General features: G+C 44.3%; 1 protein-coding gene and 1 long non-coding RNA gene across 10 annotated transcripts in view; one reads left to right on the top strand and one right to left on the bottom strand.

The window, feature by feature from the left end:
• The window catches only part of LOC134138667 (uncharacterized), a 52,444-nt gene extending 31,909 nt beyond the window's left edge, over positions 1-20,535 (top strand). Inside the window, exons 5-7 of one of the 5 annotated variants that reach the window (XR_009957959.1) lie at positions 295-374; positions 10,179-10,348; positions 19,113-20,535. This is a non-coding gene — a long non-coding RNA (uncharacterized LOC134138667). Of the gene's footprint in view, positions 1-294; positions 1,566-10,178; positions 11,387-13,401 lie in introns of those variants that run through there. The other 4 variants (XR_009957957.1, XR_009957960.1, XR_009957958.1 and 1 more) reach the window with 4 other exon arrangements.
• Positions 1,387-27,487, bottom strand: TRAF3IP2 (TRAF3 interacting protein 2). 5 transcript variants are annotated; one of them, XM_062572638.1, is made up of 10 exons: positions 27,244-27,486; positions 19,673-19,759; positions 18,687-19,448; positions 15,499-15,688; positions 13,075-13,250; positions 11,505-11,593; positions 9,598-9,666; positions 7,891-8,007; positions 6,654-6,728; positions 1,387-1,995 (listed from the first exon to the last, which is right to left on the bottom strand). In XM_062572638.1, exons 2-10 carry the CDS (start codon positions 19,686-19,688, stop codon positions 1,849-1,851), a joined length of 1,641 nt encoding a protein of 546 aa, XP_062428622.1. In that variant the 5' UTR covers positions 19,689-19,759; positions 27,244-27,486; the 3' UTR covers positions 1,387-1,848. The 5 variants fall into 5 exon arrangements, 4 of the variants coding, with proteins under 4 accessions (XP_062428622.1, XP_062428623.1, XP_062428624.1 ...); XR_009957955.1 differs by having other exon boundaries at positions 1,920-1,995; positions 2,652-6,728; positions 27,244-27,487; XM_062572639.1 differs by lacking the exon at positions 6,654-6,728 and having other exon boundaries at positions 27,244-27,487.
• Between the last annotated feature and the right edge of the window lie 58 nt (positions 27,488-27,545).

Genomic DNA, 27,545 nt, shown 5'->3' with positions numbered 1-27,545 from the left:
ATGCGTTTGCTAGAGCAGAGGTGGAGACTGGCTTGGATATTGTAGGGCACTCCAAGCAACCCTAAATGCCTATGTTTGGGCTCTCAAATCTCACCCTTTCAGTCTTCATTTTGTTGACCTTTTAAGAAGGATTTCTGTCATAATTTTAGGCTTGTCACCATACACTGGAAAGTTATTTTCTTAATTGGAAGCTTAATTTTTCAATTTATCACATGGAAAATAGACCCTCCCCAAACCTCCAAAGTAAAGAGTAGGAAGCATCACTGACTAATATAATATAATTTGGCTTCTCAGGGAAGTGCCAGCATGGCAGACACCAGCCTATTTCAATTGGTGATCTTCTCTCTTTGGAAGATGGAGTTGGAAGAAGCACAGTTAAGTAACACAATGGAATTATGAGAGTTGACAACACTAGATGCACCATTCGCCCAATTCTCTTAAATAGCTGCAACTCTATACAAAAACCTGTTAAAGCAAGTCTGGCCTGGCTAAATTTGCAGCATGGACCTCATTTCAACTCCATTTTTAGTTTATTTGTCAGGAGCACAGCACAGTCTTCTTGGAAAGCTAAATATTTTGAATTTTAAATATTATGCAAAAGGAATACCAACTTTTGGGTTAGTTTATTTTTTGGACTGCTGAACAAAATTTTTTATATATATATATATTTTTTTATTTTTTGGTGAAGCTGTATTTAGGTCATTCTGTGACCCACAAATAATAAAGTTGAAGAGGATCTTGGAAAAAGTCTGTGTTGAGTATGCATGAGGTACTCCAGAATATTCTTGTAAGACTACTCTGAAGACTATGGGCTGCAGAATTCTAAGCCAGTAGGCATCAAATGTTGTCTTGATAGGGTTAAAGCAGCTAACAGAACCCCAAGCCTCACCAAAGTAGTGCTAATGTTCTTTGTTAAAAAAAATCCAAATCTGGTATTTTTGAGTCTTCTTTTGACGTTGCCAACACCCCATGGCTCTCCAGCATCTTTGATTATTTTATTGTTCCATAGTGCATACAAGTTGTAGAAGCCGATGTAATTTCTCTTAACAATCACTGTTTCCAAATGGCAATTGTTCTTCGACATGTTCTGTTTTAAATAAGGGATGAAGAGCAGTAATGAAGCTGAAGGCCCACTGTAGAAGTCCACGGTCCTGACTGCACACACGTAATAAGGCATTTAGCTGCCCTTTTGTGGAGCAGTGCTGTAACATGCTGAAGGTGTTAGGGGCTGTACTGTATGGAAATCGAACTCTGGAGATTTCAGATCTGAGACTCCTCTAATTGAATACAGTGTCTTTATGCAAGATAGTCTAAGCAAAGCTCGTGTTTCCCAACAGTTACCATTTCTTCATTGTTCCTAGCAATGATAAAAACCGACGCAATACATAAAGTGGCCTTAGAAAAGGTAAATATATTTAGTAGTGCATACACAAATTAACTGTTTGATAATGCTGTACAAGGCAGGAATATCTGTAAAGAAACCCTGAGCAAAAAGGAGGATGTAATTTTTATTTTACATTTATTGCAACATTATTTCTGGTATTTGTTTGCTATATTGACTAATAAAGGAGTATGTTAAAAACAGATGTTAAAATAAAATAAAAGTGGATATTCTTTCCAGTTGAAGCTTGTTTAAAAATCTAGAGAAAGGAGTTCTGCCCATTAGCTTCAGCAAGAGAGGTGTAACATGGCTGAGAACAAGCTGAGCCTGAGTTACCCAGGACAACTAATTCCTTTAGCAGAAAGAGTGTCTTCTATCATCAGAAAGAGCCATCTGGAAGAGTGTTGGCTCCCTGCCAAGAACAACCCTTTTAACAACTGCTTGTTGTGCACTTTAAGTAATAATGTTCATAATGGCACAACCTGGAGTGTTGGTAAAGGTCCTATTGGAGGGGCAACATATTCCTCCTCCCTCAGCAACCGCAGAAGGATGTTCTTCTTATTCTTTGGCCAGTTATAAATGTGCGTGTTCTGCAGCCAGGTAGGCACATGTTCCTGAAAAATGAGAGGAAAAAAAAATTGAAATCTCATAAATCCCACTGAATCTATACCAGAACCTTGCAGATTCCATTGAACTCTGCCAAGCAAGCATTCATTTTGTCTGTTCTAGACATTTCCTGTAACAACAAGAAGAAATTTTAATTTGGCTTCAAAATTGTATTTGGGTTCCTAAAGAAATGAACTTAGTATGATCTCACAGCTTGTCTGTCTCTCTTTCTCTCGCTGCCATCATGTTGGCTAATTTCAACCATGTTTCAAAGGAATTTGGATCTCAAAGATAGGCATCTAAAGGCTTGTGAAAATAAATACTGAAGAGGGAAGGGAGACACTTCAGCCCCTACCAGGGAAAGGCTGCAACCTGTGTCTCCCTCCCCCATAGCAGCTGCTGAAGACTCCTCGCACATGTTCAGCCTTGAGACAAGACTGTAGGGAGAAAGCAGGACCACAGGGAATGATTTCTCCTTCCAGGAGCTCATCTCTCTCCCTTGCACCTTCCTTCACCAAGTGCAGTGCCCACTGGTCACCTCATGAGCAGGAGGCTGAGGCTGGTGCTGAGCTCAAGGTGAGGCTGTTGCACCTGCAGATCAATGGGTCAAACACACACTAGCCCCCATGTCCTGGAGAAGATGCAGCCATTCAGAAAGACTTACCAATGCCTGTCAACATAACAAATCTGCAACCTCTGTGGCATAGGACAGTGAGGGAGAGGAACAGTCTGAAGGAAAGGACCCTGCTCAGCTTGCATGTTCTCAAAGCCTCGGAGAGGTCTCCTTTCTGACAGCCACGGCTTGTAGGGGAGAAGAGCTATATTCACAGCACGAATAAAATAGAGTCAGAGACAGATCCTTGGCCAAAACCACCCAGTTCTTGCCCACCACAGAGATGGAGAATTTTTTTGTGGTGCGCTCTCGTTGGAGAAGCCAGAACAAAGCCAGAAGTGAGCTATCAGGTAAGCAGTGTGAGCAGCCAGGATGTCCAGCACTTGCTCCCTGGCCCTCTTGTTTAACAGGGCAACATTTTACCAAAGGTGACTCCAGTTAGGAGCAGCACAGTCCCTGTCAAGCCAGTGGCGCTAGCCAGGGGAGACAGCTGCTGGCATAATACCATGGCTCTGGCACCCTGCCGGGGGATGCCCTGGCATGGGCAGCGCATTTCCTACCTGCCAGCAAACAACCTAGCTACAGTCCAAATCTTTCATTCCCAAGCCTTGTGCCTCTCCAGCTGGCGCTCTTCTCAGGGGCCTGTACAGCTGCAGGATCCAGGCTGCTCGTCTCCACTGCTCAGAGAGCTGGTTGCGTTAACTGGTGCTGCCACTTGGTTAGATTTGCAGTATTTATGTATAAGAAGGAGGTGAGCAACCCTGCTATCTACAGACCTGGGATTCTTACCTACGTAGCATGTAAGGCTTTTGAACAAGCAGCTTGGTGAGCAGCAGTGGCCAAGAAGGCATGGGCTTCGGTGAAGGGTCTTCACAAAGTGGAGGATTTAAAATGTTGGTCCTGCAGCATTTCCTTGGCTAGGAGCATGAATAAGATTTCTTGCCTCTGCCTGCATGTCTGTTTTCACTAATCTCAAAGGAATGGATTTTAATCTTTGTTAACTTTACTCCTTTCACAAAGTTGTTTTAAATTGGCCAAGAGATTCAAAAGTTACTGGGAGAAAGAAAGGAACAGACAAGTATGTTTGCATGCACATGCACACACTTGCAGTCACACATACCCTTAACACATAAAAATTGTTTCTTTAATAGATGTTGTTAAGAGCCGCAGGAGGCAGCGCGATAAGAATACAGCATGCGTTTACCAAACCAATCCTTTATCTGTCTTTGATAAGAAAATACATTTTTTGGAGAAAGGAAATGCAGTAGACCCGGTCTGTCTGGATTTCAGCAAAGTATTTGATATGGGTCCGCATGGAAAATGATTAGGTAAGATAGAAAAGACAGAAATTAGTGTAAGAAATATGTAGTAGGCAAGTGGGTGTCTCCTGACAGCAGTACTACACACTCAGAAGTAGGTGTTAGGTGTCTGTTCCAGAACTGGTCCTGAGGCCCGTTTTATTTAGTATCTTCATTAACAATATTGCTGCAAAAAAAGCACCTGCATGCTAGTCGAGTTTGGTAACAGTTTTAAATTGAGGAGGTGTGTAGGCACAAGAGGTGACTATTGGAGGTGCTATTTTGACCCTGAGGGGTGTGGAGAAAGTGAGAAGGAGACTTGGTAGAGCTGTGGCCTTTTTCTCACCATGTGACACAGACTGTGTGTCATACCAGATAGGAGTAGTGGGAAAACGGTTCCAGCCCTTTTAAATCTTTTAAATCCAGTTCCATATCTGTAAGTAGGGAGGAAATTCAGCACACCATACGGAAAGCATTTGATAACTTTCAGGACTGTAATGGGAATACGACAGAGCGTGTTAGCGCAAAGGGCAGGGCTGCGTTTGCAGAGCGTGGTTTGAGCTAGCCGGGCTGCCTTGGCACAGACCCCGCTCACGTCATCCCTCCTGCTGGCTCAGCTGTGCCGGAGGAAACCTCCAGCAGAGGAGTGATAGCAAACATCTTGGGGCAATCACAGCTGAACAATGCTTCCCTCGTCGTGTGACCAGATCAGGAGGACACATTGCTGTTGACAGGCTTGGTGCAAGCCTTGACCCAGGAAGACCCAGGTTTCCTTTATCGGTGTACAATTTGAGGCTGGAAATGCTGGTTCCACTGTAACTCTGTGTCATGTTTTTTCCTCTCATTATTTGGACAACATAGATCATTTTTCCTTGGAGGTCAACTTACTTTCAAATACCAGTAGTGCTTTATTCAGATGGGATTAATGCTCTAGCATCCATGTCCCCAAATGAAACCTTCCATACCTTACCTCGAACTTTTCCAGAGCAGCTACAGTAGTACTTGAACACACACAGAAAAGGCCAGTGTAAAAAAGACAAATTGCCTGCCTACATCATCCCATTTTACATATACGTCATATTTTGCATCCCTGGAATAGGTGTGAGTTTTGCAGGTACTGATACCTCCTCTCCTCTGACTGCCTGAAGGCTTCATTACTGCAACTTGCCCCAGCCTCCCTGGGTCTGGCGCTCTCCTTTCACCCGTGATATCCTCAGTTATATTATCATTAACCAAACTGGTGAAGGTTGATGATATACTAAAGAAATGTGCGAAGAAAGAGCAAACCTCAACAGCAATAGGAAATGCTCATCTGTGTAATTTAGATGAGAAAGGCACCTCTCAAAAAACTCAAGGGAGATCAGGACTACACAGCAATCAGCAGGAAGGCTACTTGGAGACGGATGCTTTGATAAGAGCAGCTGAATAAACCAACCCTGGAAATTCCTTATAAATCACTGTCTGCGAACTGCTGTTATGTGCTAAATAGTCTTTTGATACACATAGTTTAGCAAAAATTAATGTAAGTTTATTTTTCTTGTGTTTGCCACAAGGCCCAAAGAAATGTATAGTGCCTGCTATGCCCTTTCTCTCTGCATCCCTGCGTTGGTTTTAACGTTTTATGCGCCAAATGGCCGCAGGCTCTAAGGTCTGTTTGCACAGTAAGTGCTCAAGGAGTCCCCAGAGTTAGGAGCAGGTCTGCCCTCTGTCCCTGCTCGAGCTTAAAGACTGGCTGAAAATACCATAGGTACCATTCATTCCAAAGAATCTCACATATTTTACAAAGGCAGGGACATGTTTTCAAGTTTCTGAACTGCTACTAAATCAGTGCCTAAATAAAGAACTTCTTTGCACTAAAATCAAGTGCTGTGGGACTTAATAGCCCCACAAAACATTGATAGAGTTGTTTAAACATTAACTTAGTTTACAACTATCGGCACCCAAGTAAATATAAAGAATCTTTCCATCCTCTTCCAAAATGCAGCTGTACCTAAGTGTAACATGACAGCTACCAAACAGTGCACACAGCATTTAACGATGAAAAGTGAGTATGAACATAGTATGTCCATTCTACATTTGAGGGAAGAATGCAATTATCCAATGAAAAATGAGGCCATTTACCTTTTCTGGCCTTATAAAAATCCAAGAGATTCTACCAGCATGAGTAAGAAAGGTAAGGGATTCAATTGTATTACTTATTTTCAAATGAATCCTCAAAACCAATAAGAAGGGTAGATGAAATTGCAAGTCCTAAAAAACCTTATAGTTTGCCTTTGATGAGCCCATCAAAGTTCAAGCAATGGCACAGTACTTTAGTATTTATTGCCCTCTTTATTTTTATATTCTCAACCCACCCCCTTCTAGATCCTTACTTCACATCAGTCATAAATCTCTCCCATCACACTCATCAATGTAACATCTGGATAAAATTATAAAAGGGTTAATATAAAAAAGATGCTTGATAGATTGTCTCTCTCCATTTAAATTCTTTCAGTGCTCAAGACAATTTGAGTCTTAGTTATGTATTCATCATCAAAAATACATTTATGTCCTGATACTTATATCGTGGGTGGTTTTTTCATATTATTTGTACATAAAACTGTAAACTTTTCATGTAAAATGTAGCTTAGAATATTAGTAGTGGGCTAATAAGCACTGAGAAATTGAGGTTTTGATCTTCAAAATTTCACTGCTGCACTGTGATCAAAATGATACATGCTTAATTATGTAACAAACATATACCCTTGTATGTTACCTTTTTAGCATTTGGAAAAAGCACAGGGATAAATCTGAAGTTCATACTTCCTTGTTGTATAAACTCAATCTGCATCTAGAATAGAACAAATTGCCATATTTATTGTGATTAATGTTAATTTTTCTGTACATGCATCTGACTCCTATGCATAAAAACATTCATTGCTTACTTAAACTGTTCTTCTGTTAAGTGATTTGATCTATTGCTGGTGGACTCTGGGTATCATTTTGTTTGGCCACTTATCTGATTCTTCTTTACTACAGAGAGGATACAGGGAAGATTTGTCAACATTTCTTGAGCATTTACAGTTCTTCAGTATGAAAGAATTGTGGTTTTAGCTGCAGTTGCAGTCCCATGAAATCCCTCTAGAGCCGATGAAGCCTGACTCGACTAAGGCCCCAGTTCAGTCTCCAGTAGGGTGAAAAGTTTCAGCTGGAGGCCAGCACAGCATCCGAGCCAGAACCCCATAGTCCAACCTGTCCCCACGTCCCAGAGATGCAGGCTGACTGCATCATGGGCTTTGATGGAGTAGTGCAGAGCGCAGCAAGCTGCTGAGAGCTTTTGTGTTGGCCACAGTTTCTGAGAAGTTTAGCTAAAGGATTAAACTCTGGGATTTGGCAGGTTATGGGGTGAGAAATGGGACAAACTGAGAACCGAGGGAGAAATGATGAGTTTCATGGTTCTGTGGGCTCTCCAGGGCTAAATGTCCACACTGGGGCTGACTGCAGAGAAAGGCCTCCATGACCCCCGGGCCCCTGCCACCCTGTGTCCCCAGGAGTCCCCTCCTCTGCAGCTCTCACCTCTAGCTTTGCAATTCCATGTTTCAGCCAGCTTTATTGCTGCCCCAAAAGAGGACTTCAGTTACAGGGTGGCTGAAGTGATGGGGACTGGTTTATAAGGAGCAGTCAGGCAGCATTAGATAAGATTGTGCTATGGGCTACGCAACAAGGCAACAAGGGCTCAGGAAGGTGAAGGAGGGAAAAAACATAGGATAATAAAGAATATGGAGGAATAAGATGAGCATGTTTAATAGGATTTTTCTTTCTTGAACCTCTTAGCAGATGTTAATGAACATACGGAGCTGATGAGAGGGAGGATTAATGAATTCCAAAGGGGGGTGTTTAACTATGGGGATTAGTGAAAACAAAGCACAGAACCTTCCATTTGGAGACAGATTTGTCTTTTGAGAAGAAGAGACAGAGTCTTTGTAAAACAGCAAATGCACGTCCTTGCTTACCATCCTGTGGATGTATTTAGTATGTAAGCCATGTTCATCCCTGTCCAGCTGGGATTCAGCCCCTTCCACATCCTGTTTGTATTTTGGACTGATTGCTATGATTATCATCACCGTCTTCTGTTAGGGAGAAAAGCACTTTTATGAAATTGGGAAGTGCAGCATGTTTGGTAGAGGCAGATCGGAAATCTGCCAGTTTGTATTTTAAGTGATCTTTATGTTCTTGGCAAACATGAGAGGATCTCATTCATTCTGGCAGGAAATACAAGAGAACTCGTACACTCGTTTTCCTCTTTATTTCTGGAGATCTCACAATATAGAATATCTAAATGTCAAGAGATATATTAACAGCTACCAGTTTGCAGTTGGAATCCCTCTAATAAAAAGCTACTTTTTATCAGTGTAGAGTGCATATGTACATACACAGGAAACCTATCTTCAAATTCAGACCTAAATGTTTTCCAACAGCTTATGTAAAAGTGCATCTATTTAACCCTTCGTGGCTTTTACACACAAAGACGCTAAAGGCTGTTGTCTGCAGATACTACTTCCAGGGCTTTCAGCAGCAGGGGTGCAAATGGTTATTGCTGATCTCCTTAGGGGTGAGAGGACAGATGACTCTGTAGAGCTGGGGGTCGTTGGAGACGGCCTGGGCTGGGTTACGGGTAACCTGCCAGCTCTGTCCCACCTTGCCTTGGCCGGGCCGAAGGCAGTGCTCCTTGCCCTGCAGCTACAGCTAGGATCCTGCCTGTGGCCTGTTTAATCCAGGCCGAGGCTGATCTCGGGTTTCCACAAAGGGGCCATCCTTCATATCTGGGAAATCTCTCTCCTCCTTAATGCTGGGCCAGTGAAGAGATTCAGCAGAGTAAAGCCTCCTATTTAGCGTTTAGCATTTAGTTAGGGCCTGTCTTTTATCTCTGCCACATCAGGCTGTGTAAGGCTTCCAAGTATGTGGCTTATAGTCAGCCTGGCACCTAATTAACTCTTTCCTTCTGTGCATTAGCAAGGGAATTTGTCCCATCACAGGGTCAAAAACTGTAAGGAACCATTATCCCTTGCTCTGACTTAACATACTACAGGATTGCTTTTGCTTGTGCCTGACGTGCGTGTAAGCACTTACAGATGTTGAGGGTTTGCAGAGGCATGCACACGTCCCCCTGCTTGTGTCCAAGCAGTCCCTCCTTGCTTGTGCGTGGAAAGGTTTTGAAGTTAGAAACTGCCTCCACAGTCAATGGAGGAAGACAGGCATGTCCAGGGGGTCAGTCAGAGAAGGACCCATCAGTATTTTAGATAGCAACATAGAAGCTACAGGTGAGAAGCAGGACGGACATTAACCGCTATTATGCACCTTGGGATGAAACATGGTTGTCTTTTTTAATGTGCCTAGGTAAAAACACACACTATTGAAAAATGAGATTGATGAACAACTTGTCCAATGGCAGTTTCAGGCTGAATTTAACAGCCACACTGGAATTTGGCAGGAAGGGCCAGATTAGCACTTCATTTCTTAAAGAAAGATTTTTGGGATCATATGAAGCAGAAGTGAGTGAGATTTGGTTATATCTTCTATCTCAAGCCTCTATCATTTCCGTAGAGGCAGGGGAGGGCATAGCTTGCATTTTGATTCTGCTCCCATTGCTATTTGAATAATTTAACAGTTTTCCTCAGGTTACCTCTGTCGGGGAACAAGGTTAAATTGTCTTTACATACATCACTTAGGTAGCGTTCCATCCACTTAATGATGTCAATGCCTCGTACCGTGTCCTCAAATATATCAATCTGCAGGAGAATGAAAGTCTGTGGTTAGTGTCCTTTTGCCTTTTCTTCCCAGTTCATGGCTCTGGAAGGGTTCCCAGATGCCATCACTTTTCCCTAGTTTGAAAAGAAACATCACACGCCCACGTGTGCATGCTCATGCGCAATATCACCCCATTTCTCTGTGCTCCAGAATTGAGCAAGACGGGCGCTACCCAGAGCCGGAGGCAGTCTGCTACACAAGCACCTCTAGGCTCCTATGCAGCCGACTGTTCTTGCTGTCCTGCCCTGACAGCTCTGAGCCCCCCGGGCATTTTTGCTGGTTGGAACAGGAGACAATTGCTGCTGGTGAACATTAAATATTCAGCATTTACAAACCAGCTTTTTTGCTTCCATTAATGTTTCAGGAAGGTGGACAGCTGCCCGCCTCCTCTGTTTGTATAGCTGACCCCAAATGGTTGCATCAGAAAATTTTCTGGCTGCAAGAGTATATACTACGTGTCAAATTTTAGCTTCATCTTACACTAACTTTTCAGGGTATGTGGTGAGAAGTCAGCCAAGTCACTGATCCTGGAAGCAGCAAAGCAACCTTCAGTGAGAGGAGAGAGGTGGAGGACCTCACAGGACTGAATATGATCAACACCACTCACTTCCCTGCACTGTCTGTAAGCCAAGAAACTGGCAGTCAGTGACCATGGCCAGCGGAGTAAGTATTAACTTCTCCAGGCTTTTGACAGATGAGTCGTGTTCCTGTTTCAAGTCTTTCTTTTTCCCCTTTCCAAAAATAAAGACTATATTTTTCCCCCCATTTTGGGGGCACTTTAGTGGGTATATTATTCTGTGGCATTCTCCTCCATGAGTTGTCTGTCCACAAAGGTGCTCCTAATGAGCCTTCTAGTAGTCTTCTACTCTGTACCTCTATGCTGTTCACAGATTTCTTATGAATTGGTCGTATGTAGTACAGAACTGCTAGAGAGAAGCATAATTCCAGACTCTGGAAAAAGTCTTTGATTCAGGAAAATAAATAAGCATGTGCTAAACTCCCACTGAGTCTCATTCGGTTTAATGATAGCCACTTGCTTAAATGCTTTCCTGAACTGAAGCCAAAGAATGAAGGTTGAGGGGTCAGATAGCATATGCGCTTGAAATAGGAAAATATGAATCAAGATTTTGATGAACACTGAATCTTAGAGCCTCTGTGGATGGTTCCCTTAGAAAGGGCGGTTGTGATGAAGCAAACTTATGTGGAGTTAAATGAAAATCTGAATAGCTTATGGGATTAGACAGTAGGACATTGACCTTTTCAGGCCAGTGATTTTTGAATCCCTTTAAAAAGTATAATAAACCAAATGAAACCATGAGATAGCCTGTTTCATTAACTATGTGAAATACATTGGGTTTAGATCAGTCTTTAGTAGGAAAGTATTCATATCTGAAGAACCAGCAATGTAACAGCATCTCAGAGAAGAAGCTAGGATGGGATGATCATGAAAACTGACCTTTTTTTTAATATTGCAGATTAAATATGAGGCACCATTAATAGAATAGCTCATGAAAACTCATACTATTGCCTGTCTGGTACCTGGTGTCACTAAACAGAATTTTTCAGGGTCATTATTAAAGCCCATTTCAAAGTATAAAATTCACTTAAAAATATGAGCAAATGAAAAGTCAAATCATTTAACTTACAACTTTTAAATCCAAAGCCTAGTTCATGCCATTTGTTATCTTACTTAATCTGCAATGCAGCGATACAGAAATAAACATTTGATAGAATATGTGTGCTCTCCGCTTCTTTTTTAAAAAAGGTCTCTTTTCTCCCCTGGTTGAAAATCGTTTTTTTTTCCAGAAGGAATACTTACAGCAGTTTGAAAGCCATTTACAAGCAGGAAGTTCACAAATTTCATGACCTCCACGGCTGTGTCCACAGAATAGGTTATAAAGACCTTGCCTAGGAGGGAGAATCCATATGAATATGTGATGCATTAAAACAAGCAATGCAGAGAGCTAGACTTCCTTAACTCTCATTTTCCACTGTAATGGGTCCTGCCCACACCTCTTTTGCTTATTTATGAAATGAATGTGGGGTAGCGCAGTGGCTTGGGGGTGAACTCAACTCCCTGTCCAGCAATCTAGATTTAAGCTCCTACATACTTGCTGCCAGCAACCACACCTGCAGAAGCTGAAGAGGGCAACGTCGCTCAGTTGCCCATGCTGCCCCACTGCCAGAGCTTTTCCCCAGCCCGATGGCATAGGCAATACTGCCCTCACCCCACACTGGCAACATATGCACCCGCTGAAACCAGCACAGTGTCCTCCTAAGCCTCCCTCCTCAGGCTGAGAGCCATGCTGGCCAAGGAGCCCTTACACATCCTCTGTACTGCCTCCCCCATACAGCAGCAGCAGCAGCCTCCTGCGAGGCGCAGGATGGGCAGCGGAGGACAACAGCATCTTTGACTGCTCCCACCATTGTGGAAGGAGTTTTCATACTCATTAAAGAATCGTAGATTCATAGGTCAGAAGAAGCCAGATGGTTAATCTAATCCAGCTGGCTGCATACCACAAACCACGCACACTTAGCCAGTAATTCCTGCATCTAGTCCATGCTAACTGATAAAGTAGGGCATATCCAAGAGTGCTATCAGGTGTCACAACTTACTCTTCAGGATGGAAAGCTGCAGTGTGGGACTTTGAAAGGTAATGTGCAAGATTAAAAGATAAATTAAAACCTGAAGAGAGATGTGGAGGGATCTCAGCAACAGTATATCTCACTTGCTAGCCAGTACAGCATTTAAAAGGAAGCCAGCTTTTTCAACACATAACTTTCCCATGAGAGTTGAAGGGTGAGACTGTTTAAAAAGGCTCTTGCCCCTTGCAGGAACAGCCTTTCGCTATGGCTGGTGCCAAAGGTCCTGACAGCAGGAAGAGCGGCTCTGCCAGCGCCTGTGCTGCCCTCAGCGCACACCGCGGGCTCCCTGCTGAAAGCCCTCTTCTCTGATCAGTTCAGGGAGAAACTGAAGTCAAGACCTGACATTTTTGTCTGGTTTGGGACAGGCAGAAACACTTTATCCCAAGGGCTTTGTTTGTTATTAGTGTTACTATCTTTTACTGTAAGCTTCAGTGCCGCCTGCATCAAAGGGACACACTGTTTAGCAAGGAGTCATGAAAACAATCTTAGCAGTATTTATTTTTTGTAAACAAAATAACAAGTAATTAATGACAATTATCTTTTCAAGATTCAAGGGAATAATTCTGTTCCACCAAACATGAGCACCCACACCCTACAGATGTGATGACATTTTGCATTTTCTTTTCTTGTTGACTTTGTGTCTTGATGTGGTTGTGCCTCCCCCAGCCCTCTGAGCTTTCCCACCTAAAGCTGTCAGGCTGCTCTGTAAAATCTTGCACAGAACAAATTTGCTAACAACTTACGCAACTCCTCGGGTAAATTGCTCGTTTTCAGAGTTCCCTTGGCTGCAGGATTGCTAAGAGGTCTTGGGACAGCAGCTGGAAAGGGAGCATTATCAGATAGACAACAGCATGCTTCATCCGGTCCACGTGCTTTGGGGGGTAGCTGACCATTAGGTAGTTGGTTATATAACTGGTTTCTAGAAAGAAAAGCAAGTGGGGATTTTAAAAACATTTGTTTTCAAGTAAAATTCTTTTTTTTGTTGTTGTTGTTTTAAAAGCACATTAAAAACTTCATCTGTATATTAACTGCAAAAAATTATTTAAAAACTGCTTGGCATTTATTTTTAGCTATTACAGCACCCTTTGAACTGAGCCTTGTTGCTACCTGGGTGATAGTCTACCACAAGACACAATTTATTGCAGAAGCAACATTAGCCACAGGAAGTAAATGCATCCCAGAGCTGAAAGCTGCTCAATTTGCAATTAGCAGAAGTGAAGAACATTTCTGAGTGAGAAATAATGCTGTGCCGTGGATGTGGTTACACATGCACTTGACCGGAGTGGCACCTGGGTAATCTGTTCCCACCATGTAAAGAGCGCTCCATGGCGACTCGGTCATTCAAGGCATGACAACCCTGGAGACGTCCTGTGCCGCCCAGGAGACGTAGTTCAAAGACGGAAGCTACTTTCTAGAGGAAAATGGGATATGGGGACTCCCAGTCCCCACTGTACACTCTGCCATGACTGGAAGTGTCTCCGGTTTTGGACAAAAGTGCAGGTTTTGCTGAAGGGAAAGACTCTGGACCAGCAACAGCAGAGCCAGTGGGGCTCTGGACCTGCAGTAACCTTGCATAATGTCTGCTCTACCTTTAAAACAGACGGAGAGAAAGGGATAATTTTAGGCCGCCTAGCAGTTCTGTTCTTAGTGTACTTTGGGTTTGCAGTTTGAGCCAACAAGAAGGGCAATTTGTGCAGACTTTTCAATGAAGTGTGATCTGAATCTGTGGGGCTGAATCGCTGGACGAGCACTAGGTTTCTCTGAGAGCTTTTCTCCACACAGCAGTGATATTTAGTCAATCAAGCCCACTCTTTTTTCCTATGCCTTTCTTAAGTGAATGATGACAGTCTGGTCACAGCATGTTTTCTGTTGTCACATTAAGATTTGGTTTATTCATTTTGGTACAGATGTTTTCTGTTACAAAATACTCTATAGGCAAATACTGCCAACATATAACTGCCGTTCCTGGAATCAGCATGCAAACAGCAGTAACTCAGCCACAGGACAGATCTTGGCTATTATGAATGTCTTTTAGAAGAGGAAAATACCGAGAAAAGCAACATACACCTCATCAAAGGCCACAAAATTACCCTGTGGTTAATTTACAGATCTTCCCAAAACTTCATCTTATACAACAAATATGTCAAATATTAGGAGTCTGGTTTTGAATTTTACTAATTCCAAGGATACCAACTACTTTTCAGTGTTTCTATGCTTTCAAACTCTTCAATGCAACTCTCTCTACTGCAGCTACTGCCTTATCTTAATGTTACTTTTTTGCTACAGCCCATAGGCTTTCATGAGCACAGTGATTCTGTCAGCTGCCCCCTTATGTTGCTAGTTCTGCCTGTTGTCTCAGTTTTCTGCCAGGGCTGTGTCACTTAAGCGAACATTTTCAAACACAGATGCCTCTACATTTAGCACCTTTACAAATCTTTTGGCACTTCAATAAAAATGGTCAGCTGTTTAGATGTGCTAAATACCTGCAGTTTCAATCTGACTTCAGGCAAATAAGCCTGGAGAAAGCCCTGCATAGATAATGTCTCCCATTTGTTAATAACATGTTTTTAACAGAAAGGATCAAATTAATCTTTGAAAAATAGGCAAAAAGCCCCAGAGGAAAAGTGCTAGACGTGAGATGTTCTATTACTACATGAGCAATCCTAGAAAATGCTGCAAACCGCAATGTAGAGATACATCAGCGACAGGCAAGATTTCCTCCATTTTCCTGTGTGCTGCAGAAGAGATAAGGAGGAAATCACTGAATGCCAGAGACTGAGGAGTCCGAGGCGGGTGCACTGTAAAGCCGGAGACCGCAGCGAACCGCTGAATTGACCTTTCCTCTCAAACAGGACAGCTCTAAGGTTTCAGCTGAGATATTTTCAACCCCTCATCCCTTTAACCTTTAAGTATTTATCTTTCTTAATGTGTGCATTTCAGGACGTGCTGCAGCAACATATCAGGTAACTGGCTTGAAGTTCCTCAGGGTAAGGTCAGGCCCCTGCTGCATGTAAAATAGCAAATAAATAAAACTACCCCACACTTCACATATCCCCCAGCAAGCCAGGTATCCTAACATTGCAAAGCTTTAGAATTATTGGTTAAAAGCCTGTAAAACATTACTATAGGAGCTCCCACGGCACATAGCTCCCTGGAAGCATACTTACGGGAATCGCGGATGGGCAGGGGAGGAGCACGGCCTCTGAGGCAGTCGGTCTCCAGTGCCTTTAGGGGTGCGAAGGTTAGAGTAATTTGGGATGACTTGCTGGGCCGGACAGATAACTCTCATGCATGGTCCAGGAACTGGAGGAAGTGGCTGAGATGTATGTGCAAAATGTTGGTAAGGACTTCTGCCATCTAGGAGGGTGAGACAATAATAGCAACTATCATTTCAAGCAATATATTTTTGCCTCAGTTTAGGTTTATCAGTTCCCAGGCACGTCTTCCGTTATTTCTAGCGAAAACTGCAGCAGTTTTGAGGCATTTGCAGGATGCTTAGCTTGAAAGAAACAACATTAAGGAAAGCTTTTACAGCCTGAAGTTTCCTATTTCCCTTTCACATACAATATGGTTCAGCTTCCCACTGTGGGTTGGACTGTTGGGATAACTGACAGTTAAATATTGAGGGCTGCTTTGTCCCTGTACTTAACATGCCTCAGTATTTTTTTTAATTTCTTTTTGGCAATAACTTGAGAAAATGAATCATCCTAACATTCTCATGAAAGCAGATGAAAAAAACTGGACCGAATCAGTTTGCAACGCTAAGGCTAAACAGACTGAGATTACTGTAAATGAAAAGAGAAAAATAATCTCTTGGTTTGTTACTTCTCGCTGTAAGAATTTTCTGCCTAGCTGACCTTTTAAGGCCTTGCTGCTGGTCCTGTTGCCATCCAGGAGGCTGCAGGGGAAGCCCGAAGTGAGAATTCAGCTTAAGCAGTTCTAAAAAATCTTACTGTCATTGGCATTCAGTGCTGTTTAATAACTAATGTATGGTGAAACTGTTGGCGTAAGCTGAAAAAGAAGGCAATCTAGGCTGCTGGTTTCCCAGACAGGAAAAACTATTTTTTTTTCAGTCTTTCTGCTTGCAGTTGTCATTAGGCAGCAGCTCTGCTCACTTACAAGCTGTTGTGCAGAGATCAAAGTCCAGACTGGCAGGGCTTACTAGCTTGAGCACTGTGTGATTATGGTGTTACGAGCTGGCTCCGAAAGCTGCAGTACTCAAATACTCCTTTTTTCCTAGATTGTTTTTTTAAAATTCTTTTAGCTACTTTGGGGTCATACTTTCCTCTTCCTAGCAGCCACAAGGGCTATATATATATGTTTTAAGAAATGAAAAGCTTTAATGAAACCAGCCAACTCTAGGAGACAGTACTTTAAAACCGACCTCCCAGCCCTGGAATTACAAAGAGATTCCTGATGAAATTGTGAGTTGGCAACATCCTGTTCCTTGAGATTGTTGTGGGAGATGTTTTTTTCCTCCCTCTCAGCTATTTGTAACAGGACAGGTGAAAGGAGGCTGGGAGAGCAAAGATATGGGTTCTGATGGTGTTCTTCATGACCAGCTCTAGGAAAACTGGCATAGCTCTGGGAAGATTCAGTTCAGTTTGAGGGGTTTTAGGCTGGCTGCTTCTTTGGGATCTATCTGATGCTATAGGATTTTAATATATGTAACCACTGTGGTCAGGTATGCGTGATCTCAGACATGAACAGCTCTCATATATACATGTCTGAAACACTGGTCCCTGGGCACATAGTGCTCCTGAGAGGATTGCTTTGATTTCAGATGTAGTTTACTCTTGTATCGCAAGCAGCAGGAGTCCAGAGCCAGGTCAGAGCCTATGGGCACAATCTGCACTATTGCTATTGCTGGGGAGAGGCATGTTGTAACATACTGCCCAGCTTTGTTGTGGGTTGCAACTGCTGAATAATGATTTGATATGCAAGGAGCTGCCAGGAGGTGAATTATGCTGCACCAGGCATGTGAGAAACAGGAGTACAGTTGCCAGCTTCTTGGTCCTGACCAAATCTGCTCCAACCATCTGAGTTTATTTTATTCTTTTTGCCCTCTGGATATGGTTGAAACACTAGTGATTTTTCTAAAGAGAGCCTTTCAGAGTTCCTGCTTTACAACAAAATGGTCTCATTCAGTCAACGCCCTCTTTCTCACCATGGCTGCATGTGGAGGAGGTAAATAGTGAGGGGTATTGTGCAACCAACTCTTCTTCTGCTTAAAGCTAAACCAAGCTGAAATGAGGAGGTATGAACAGAAGAACAGAGGATGCTCTGTGAATGTTCAGCTGTCCCAGCTGATGGAAGTCCATCTGTGGCCCTTTCCCCAACATGAAGTCCCAAGATCAGAGGCAACAGCTGAGGCTCTGATATTCTGTCTTATGCCTAATGATAGCACTTTACTGGAATGACAAAACTCTTTAAACAGATGTAATATAAATGTTGTGGAGTCAACAGAAGGTTAAAAAAAAGGCCATTAGAGCAGGCCTGCAGCTTTTTATTACAAAGTGAGCCCAAAACTGGTTGGGGCCTCCCGAGTCTAATGTAATATGAATTATATTAAAACAATGATATTGCTGTTGAATGTTCAAAGCTCATTTCATAACAGATAAAAATCTCAGTGACTGAAAAGGAATACTAATTAATAGCAGGCTGTAAACTGCTTCGTAGTCTCCAAGAGCCAAAATACTCATATTGACTGAGTCACGTTAGCGTTCAGTGATATGCTCACCAGCAGCCAGCAGCTGAGAGGTGTCCATTTTAAGTAATGAGCTTTCATTTCAGCTAACAAGAGAAAAAAAATGTGGATGATGGATGACATACTTTTTTTTCAAGTAGAAATAAAATACTTGGATTAGCTTGGTCATAATGCTGGTAGACACTACTTAAAGAGATCAAAGGTAGACATCCATCCTGATTTTGGCAGGAAATGCTCAACTTTCTTTGGAGATCCAAGTTAGAGCAAGAAAACCTATGAAAACAACAGGAATTAAATCAGTATAGGAGGCTGCTGAATGACTGATGCAAGGAGGAAGGAAATGACTAGAATATGAAATAACAGCAGGGAGAAGGCTGCATATACTCAGTTTGTGACCAAAACCAGATTGTTTCTAGGCAAAAGCATTAGCCTTCATCTGATGAGTAACTGAGCATTTTAACTTTTTATCTGGCTCAGAGGTTCTGCATCAGCAAGTCCACTGGCATAACCCTTAAATCTGGAAATAGAAAAATGGATTGCAAATAAATATTTTAAAATGCTAATAATTGCATGTGGTAAAGGAAGTACAGCAATGATGGCTGTGACATCCCAGGAAAACCTCACGTGGGGGTAAGCTGTGTCACTTACATGGGTGCTGCGGGTGTTGCTCCACTGGGCAGTGGTGCCTAAAGCAGCCGTGAGCCTGTGATGAAATGTTAGGATGGGGCAAGTGCTGGCACAGAGGATGCTGCTGATGCTCAGGTCCAAAATACTCTCTGGAGATCAGGGGTCCTGGAAGGTCCTGTGGGTTCAGCACAGACACTAGAGGTAAGGGGGGCTCTAAGTGCCTGATGCCCATGATGTCTCGTGACTGGGAATTGTACCCTGTATCCACAGTTGCCAACTCTGCTGGTGCTCTGTTTTCTGAGGGTTGTTGTAGCTGTAAACTCCCTTGGCTGCTGTCCTCGAGTGAATCCTCAGGAACATCAGACAAACTCTTGTTCGATTTACTGGAATTGTGCCCTGTGTCAGCTGAAAGCTGAGATCTCAAATGCCCACCTGATTTTTCCATAGCTAAATGAAGCGCCTTGGAGGGACCTATTCTGGCTATTGATTCACGAGGGGAACAGAAACGCCCATCTTCATTGGCACTTTTTGACCATAACCTGCCATCTGGCTCCACGGCTGCTACATCAGACAGTGCAGGCTGGTGATGTGGTGGTGCTCTGCAGAGGCATGACGGTCCAGCATCGGGCTGAGGCATTTGAGCAGCTTGAGGTCCCTGGGGCTCCTCATTCTCCATATGCTCACCAGAAGATTGTGAAGCCTCTTCCAAGGCATGTTCGGCAAATGGGGACCACATCACAGATTCATCCACTTCAACTGGTACGCTTCGACTCACAAAAGCACCTGAAAAAGCAGCAGAAAAAACAATGCAGACTGACAGCCATGCAGATAAACACATATCTTCAGCCATCACTCAATGACTGTGAGCCAGAATACTGAAGAGCAGAGTATCAAAAAAGCATTTATATTTTTTAAAAAGACAGACAGAAAACAAGACAAGTCTGGCTGAATCTGAAAGTGGAGGGTTAGCTGGAGTATGGTAGCACAGAGTTACTGTTTGGACTCACCTGACATGGAGGCCATTTCCAAGTTTTACAGTCACACTGGAAATGAGAGTCAACTGTCTTACTGCAAGGCCAGAATTCTCTAGCAAACTGGAAAACAAGAGAAAGTAAGCTTGTAAGCATAGTACAATTTTACACAGACAATAATCCAAAAATAACTCTATCTCAGAGACTGAAAAAGAACACTGGTTAGAGCTCTGGAAATCACATTTCGCAGAGCAGACACTTTTATGGGATTTCTGGTACTTACTGTTCCTGCTGAGACTGGGAAAAAAGAATCACATGAACTGTCTCTCTTAGGTAATATTTTGCACCTGACAAAAGAGCAGCCTATTTAGGTCTGGAAATTTGGTTCAGAGATACTCCAGAGAATACAATCACTTACAATATTTTACTCCAGACTTTCTAATAATAGCTACATATTAGATCTTCAGATGTAAACTTCACCCCACCCCTAGCTGAGTAATTTTGATTCTAAAGCTAGTTTCCACATATTGTTGCTTATTTTGTCAAACTAGTTCATCCATCCTTTTAGGTTGTTGTTATTTTAAATTGTATAGAATTAAAAGACAATTTAGAGACCTGAGCTATTGTTTGGACTTTTCACCATTTTCAGATTGGAGCAGGCTCCAAACAGCAAAATTATCATTTCCTTTTAAAGGAGCTTTCAGTAAATTTGGTCCTGTCAAATGATTCTTGACGGATCATGCCTCTACACCATCTTCGTTCAGAATTATAGAAGCAATTATATATGAATTATATGCTGTTGCTGTAGCATTTTGGGGAATGAGACGTGCAAACTTTGTTACAAGGTTACACAGAGCATTCTGTTTATCCTGTACCTGTGCCTCCTGTACCTATTACCTCTGGCAATAAAATAAATCTCATTTCTTTTTGGTGTGACTCCTCATACGGGGCCTGCTGGATTGCAAGTGAGCAGCTGAGCTCATGTGGGAACCGGGAACAGGTCGGTCCTGAGCCAAAGCTCATTTGCCCTGAGCCGCGAGGCCAAACTCGTGAGTTGGGCATGGGGCGGCGACAGGCTGACAAGGTTGTGCCGCTTTCAGTACCCGAGCCTGTGTCTCCCCAGGCTGTGGCACAGAAAAGTATCAGCGCATTTGAAGTTAGCTTGCTGATCTCTGTACTTGGTTCCTCCTGTGATACAGGGATACAGGTCAACTTGTTCGGAGCAGATTTTATCCCTTGCCTTGGGGTATGGAGAAAGAAATCTGGTGCTCGTCTTTTTCCCAGCTGTTTTCCATCTGTCACACTGGAGAAGCCAAAATCCCAGGTAGGAGAGGGCCCTTGACAACAGAAATTGAGTTAAAAATCTGATAAAGAAAGGCAAATTCACAAGAATTTTGAAGAACTTCTGGCAATCCAAAGATTTATCTCAGCTTTATCCACGCTACTTTGAACAGAAAGTCCCAATGAAGAACGTGCACAGCGTTCAAAACACTTGAGCAAGAGCGCAGAGAACTGTAAGTAGCATCCTAACCCTTGCCTTGGCTCCCACAGCTCTTTTGTAAGCACAAAGAACATGCCCCTTCTCCTTCGAAGGAGGAAAGGTAAGCTCTTTCTGGTTAATCTTGAGGTGGGCTGGATAAAGCACTTGTTATTTCCATTTCAGCTGCTTTTCAGTAGCCTACAACTATTATTGCTTTGCAGCAGAGAAGAAGAAAATAATCCAGTGTAAGGACCCAGTCCAGCCCAGCAGCAAATCCAGTTCAGCTCCCTCAAGGGCTGGCTGCAAAGGGACATACATGGTACAAGGGCTCTGCTCTCCAAAGGGCCTCAGCCCTTGTTACTGTCCTATCTGGAGCCGTAACTGTTTGAGAGCAAGGAGGTTCCTCCAGTCTTTGTAGACTAATGCGATAAAGTCACCAAAATCCGCCCAGAGTCGTCTCCCAGACAAAGACTTAAGGTTTTCAGGGGCTCTGCAGCCAGTTTTCAAAGCTTATTGCAGTCAACTCTCTCCTATCTGCTGGCAGTTTCTCCCAGCAGTTTCCACACGGGCATGGTGGATACAGATGCAGCATGGAGGCTTCACACAGCAGTGCCATCCCTGTGCTGCTCTCCTCAACCCCAAAACCTGAGGACCTTGGCACAGGATGCCCAACAGATCGGCCCCATAAGGGCTCACTGGGGTCTGCCATGCGAAATCTGTGCTAAAAAGCAACTCTGACATTTCTCCTTGGTGGAGGAGAACTTCTTGCTGCAGAAGCTCCCAAGCACTTCCATATGAGACATAGATATTTTATCTGGCCTTCCCATTATCCAAGCTATTGCTGCCCTATGTTCATCTCAGGTGGCATTCACATGCTATATGGCAGAAAAGAGGCTTTAGACTCATGCTGATCAGCTCAAATGACATAGAGACCTGACTGAAAGTACTGCTGGCATAGAAAATTCTGCGTACACCATTTACTAGGAAGTAAAATAAAAGCTGTGCTTTGCTGCACAGGGCTGCCATGTAAATATTCCTGCTCTGTGTAATTGAAAACCCATCTCTGCAGAAGATTTACCACATATTCAAAATGCATATCCTGTGTTATAACAAGCATATCCACAAGAAGAGTTTTCCTGACATAATTACAGTAGCACAAATATGCTGGTAAATTTTCCTTTGGGGCCACTTAGTTGCACCAGCGTAGCGACCACGCTGCAGCTCTGACAGCTACACTCCCGCGAGCACGAACACAGGCTGTCGTCCCAAGCTGGCTCCTTTCGTTACAAGCGCCCTGGCCGAAAATCCCGACAGTCGGCTCACCGCCGTCATGCCTCTTTCCTGCCCGTTTGTAGCCCCTTTCCTTTAAGCCGCTTCCCTATGACTGGCCCTGCTAGCTGAGTCACTGCTCTGTTACAGGAATAACTGAGGTTTTTCCTGACGGGAAAGGGAAAACTTTGAGCTCTCATAATCAGCAAATGATTATGACGGGGACTCGTGCTGGACTGTTCTTTGCAGAGAGGCAAAATGTTATTTACCTGGGAACTTTGCTCAGATCACAGTTTAAATGATACTATAGTGCGGTCAGGTGACTCACCCGGACAATACAGCCTAAGGTCAAATTTACACTATTCGGGAGGTAAAGATCCTGAGTGGTCCCCTGCAAGACTTACAGAAGCACCTGCGGAGGCTAGGTTAGGTATGAAACGCTGCCTTTTGCATATCTGCTCAATTAAACCACTTTGCAAAGCTGGCCATTAGGGCACTTGGCTTTGAAGCGCTTGCTCAGACCTGCCTCGACTTTTGGCTCTCGCTGCCCGTTTGCTCCGTTGACTTGACCCAACAGCATATACTGCGGGAAGTGAATGACCGTCGCTAAAGCAGCATAAAGCATATTGCAAATTCTTACTCTCTCCACACAATAGGTTCGGTGAACAGGCTCCTTGTGACAAATTCTCACCAGTATTTCTTCAGGGCAAACTCAGCTGCGGTGTGACTGGGTACAGCTCCACCTGTTCAATAAAACATTTTGTCGGAGCGTCCCATCATTAGCTATAATCGTTATCAAATATCTGAACACGGCCTTTCAGAAACAAATTTGAAATGTCTGACGTTCTGATATTTCTTTGATTGTCTCTGAAGTAGTCAGATCAAAATGCTTGAAAATGCTTCGAATCCAGACCGCCTATACTCAACAGCCTGCAGTTCAGCACCATGACTCATTTCCAGCAAGGAGAAGAAATAGATTCCTGCGCAGAAACCAAAAGCACATTTAAAGCCCAGGGAAATAAATGGGAATCTTTCTGTTGACTTTGGCACATTTTGCATCAGTTGTCAAATGGGATTTAAAGGTTACTAAGCTCCTTTGGAGACTACAACCTCCAAAGTTTTTTTTTGCCTTCTTTTTAGTCCCATTATGAACATCTGGATATCTGTGAAATGTATCTTAAACAGCCTACATGAACTTCATGACAGGCAAGCCATAGACAGAATAAGGCAGACTTCTTTTCTCCAAATTTATTTAGTGTATTTACTCTCCATTTTGGACAAGGGATTTCTGTTGAGATTTTTAACTATTAAACCGTATTGCAAATGACCAGCCACCAAGTTCTCCAAATGGCATACACTATGATACTGTAAAAATTGTTTTCCTATGTTTCACCCTCTAAAAGGATAAATGCCTCTTTATCTCTTAAATCAACTTCATATTTATAACTGCCTTATCTTCTTCCTGTGTAACATGAGCCAGATATTATGAAAACTATTCCAAACATCTGAGCAATAATAATTCGATCAGGCAGGAGAGAAATCTGATTCCATCACCGATGTTTTTTTTCCTTCAGAAGCTTCTGGGCTTTTTTTTTTTTTTTTTTTTTTTTTTTTTAGTATTAATTTGCTTAGACCCTGGTGCAGGAGAGCTGGGCAGCACAAGAGTTGGGCTCCGATGCATACACACAGCCTCTGCTTCCGCAAGGCCAAGGCAGCGGGCACTGAGGTGCGGACAGGTTTTAGTGTTAGAACAGACACATTGTTAGAAAGGAGGAGAAGTGACTTCAACATCGTCCCCTCGCAGTGGCTCCGGCTGAAGGAAGAAGCTGTTGCAGCAGCAGAGCTCTGTCTAGAGATGTAGCCGAGAGGATAAATGAACCCCAGGATGCCCTGAACACTTCTTGAGCAATGTCGGCAGCCGTGTTTGGATGGGAATGCCCAAGAGAAAATCCCTGCATTGCTGGAAATGTTACAGATGATTCAGAAACATTTCTCCCTCTCCAGCCAGTGCTTCAGAATGTTGTTTCCAAGAGCCCCAGCTTTTGGTAAAAGACTCAACATCGAGGCCATTATCCAGTATTTTACTCATGGTGTAGAATTTTGTTCAGTTTCCTTTGACTTTTCTATTTAACTTATCCTGCGAGTATAGTTAAGCATAGGCCAGAAAAATAACTTGTTTAGGTCCCCAGTGCTGAAGAATTAGGGTAAAGGAATACTTCAGCTTTTCGAAATGTCCTCAGAAATCTGTATCCTGATCCTTTTTCTGGCACTGAGACCACTGGAAAATGTAGATTATGCCCAACTCATTTCCAAAGACTCTACAATATCAAGGAATACAATCATATTGCCAGAAAGCTCCAAGAATTTAATATGCCCCTTGCACCCATAAAAACGCAGAAGATTACTGATAACCAGCTTGAGCTTTTGCTTGTATTTCTGCTTACAAGGTGAAGAGGCCCTTCCTAAAGGAGCAGAGTAGCCAAGCCCAGACTGCTCTTGGAAATGCCGAGAAACCTTTACTTAAACAGCCCAGTCTCTTGCTCTTCCTTCCTCTGCCCATACATGCAGTCCTGTAACGTGCATGAATTTAGCAAATAACCTTGCTGGGCTGGTGCTCAGTGAGCTGTCTGGCAGAGACTCAGCCTCTTGTGACTCAGCTTGCTTGCAAGGCTTCCCAGGCTGAGAGAGGTTCTTCCATTTTGCCTGCCAGACAGCCTGAAGGGACAGCTGCTCAAACAGGACGTCCAGCCACGGACGCTCAGCTCCCATCAGCAGTGTCATCTTCTTGCCCTACACAGGGCTGCCTTTGGCTGCTTCTGGGAAGCTTCAGGGCAGGCACTGAATGGAGGGGGAGGTGGGGAATGAATACTTTTCCAGGTCAACAGAGATGGCCTGAGCGTCTGAGTTCAAAGCAAAGGTCCAACTCCCCTAGCAAACATCCGACAGAGGCCGTGGCTGGCGAGGGAGAGGAAGGGTGTTGGGTTCAGGCCCATCTTTGCAATTTTCTTGCGGTCAATTGTGAAATCCTTCAGGCATTCCTTCTATTTCCCAGCATGAAGACATGTCAAGATCTACTGTCCCAAAACACACACTATCTGCTTTTGATTAGAAAACTTCTGACAGGGAAGAAAAAGAAAAGAAAATCTGCAACACGAGCAGATCTGCACTCCCAGGCACTTCCAGAGAGAGGGAATAATATCTTTGCTCTTTTGATTAAAAACATATTTATGTGTATTAGTGAAAAGGAGAACATTAGGATGAGAAAGGCACCTCAGCTTCCTTCATACGCAGCGCACAAGTGAAGGGGTTTTCATTTACAAATGATGGCGTTACTTCTGAAATAGCATGGACGCAGATTAAGGCGAAGCTGAGATCGCAAGGGGTGGGGATGGACAAGAATTCCTTGATTTCCAAACAGTTCCTGTGTACTTTGGCTGAATCATTTAAACTCTCTTGTAGTGCAGATATCCATCTGTAAGTTGGGAATAATTGGATGCAGAAGCTGCAAGCTGTCGTGAGGATGCACGCACCGAGACCGCAACAAGTACTGTTGTGATGGGGTACACACGTACGCTTATGCAAGTGCCGCTCTTTCTGCAGAAATATTAGACACAACTCTCTGTAACCTGAACAGCACGGTGAAGGAAACACAAGCCAAGCAGTTTCACTCCACCACGAAGAATTTTGGCTGCTCTCTCTCACCACGGACGCTTACCCTCTCCCTCGGGTACCTTCCACAAAGATGACCAAGGCACCGTGTTGTGTTCCCAGTCCCAATTTTAATTAAGCTCTCTGGGACAGGTAATGTTTGTTTTTACTACTTCTGGGGAAGAGCACAAAAACAATACGAAGGCAACCTTCCTCTTCAGCACTGACTACCTGCTCGCGCTTACGTGCAGCCGCAGCACAAGGTCTACGCGTGCCGGGCGAAGCGTCCAGCCCTCCCTGCGTGACAAACACCATGTTCGCTACTACCGCTGTGCTGGGCTACCGGGGGGCCGAGGCCAGAGCGGAGCGGGTACTTTGAGACTTCGAAATACGCAAAACAGAGACTCTAGGCAGTAAATAGGAAGAAATTAGAAGCGCAGCACCCTGGGCCAGCATCCAAACGGGCTGCTCAGACACAGGCAGAGTCCCCTGCCGCGTTTCTAACAGTTACCAAAAAGGAAAATATCTGTAGAGATTTTAGGTATCTATTTATAAGCATCGTAAAAACGCATTCGTTTTCCGCACGGTGTTTCCCACCCATCTCTGACGCTGATAAAACTTCCGTATGCACCTAACAGCCCCCCCCCCAAACCAGGATATGCCGCATCCCTCGGTGTATCCGAACCGCCCCCCGAGGCTGCCGGGGGTTGGCAGCGAAACCCTGGCTCCCACCGGCTCCCCGAGCACGAGGAGGCCCCGGCGGTCCCCGGCCGTCCGTCGCGCCGGCGCTCTCCGGCGGGAGCCGCCAAGATGGTGGCGCAGGGCCCGGAGCCGAGGCCCCCACAGCGGGGCCCACATGGCGGGGCCGCCACGGCGAGGCCGGTGCCTCTGTGCCCGAGGAGGCGGCAGGGACGGGTCCCAGCTCGCGGGCGTTCCCCGGGCGGCCGCTAAGCATGCGGGCCCGGCATTTCGACACCAGGCGCCTCGGTGCCCCAGCGCCGTTTTTTAAAAAAAAAAAAAAAAATGCAGTGAAACGCCTGAAACATGTTGCAACCATCTGTGAGAGTCGGTCTATCAGCGCCGGGAGGGGGGGAGGCGGAAGAAATGTGAGCAGAAACTTGAGCAAATCCCCCTCCTCCCCCCGGCCCGGCCCGGCCCGGCGGAGCACGACGCGAAAGCGGGTGGCGAGCGGCGGCCCCGCGCCCCTTACCTGGGGGCGAGCCACGGGCTGCGGCGCCTGCGTCCCTCCGGCCGCTCTGCTCCGCCGCCGCGGCCGGGCCCTCTCCTCCGCCCGGATATTTCTTTTTCTTTTTTTTTTTTCCCCCCTCCTTTTACGACACCCTCTGGGCCTCTCCCAGGTGAGCTGCAGAACGGGCTCGGCGGCGGCAGGAAGAGGAAGGCGCAAGCGGCGGCGGCACCGGGAGCGGAGAGCGGAGCCGCTGGCCCCTGTCCATCCCCTCTCCGTCCCCTCTGTCCCCTCCTGTTGCGAGGCCCTGGACAGCTGCCCGCGGT

Source organism: Rhea pennata, chromosome 3, assembly GCF_028389875.1.
Source record: "Rhea pennata isolate bPtePen1 chromosome 3, bPtePen1.pri, whole genome shotgun sequence".
Classification (NCBI taxonomy): domain Eukaryota; kingdom Metazoa; phylum Chordata; class Aves; order Rheiformes; family Rheidae; genus Rhea; species Rhea pennata.
Note: the sequence above shows the minus strand (reverse complement) of the source record. Positions and strands in the feature narration are given on the sequence as shown.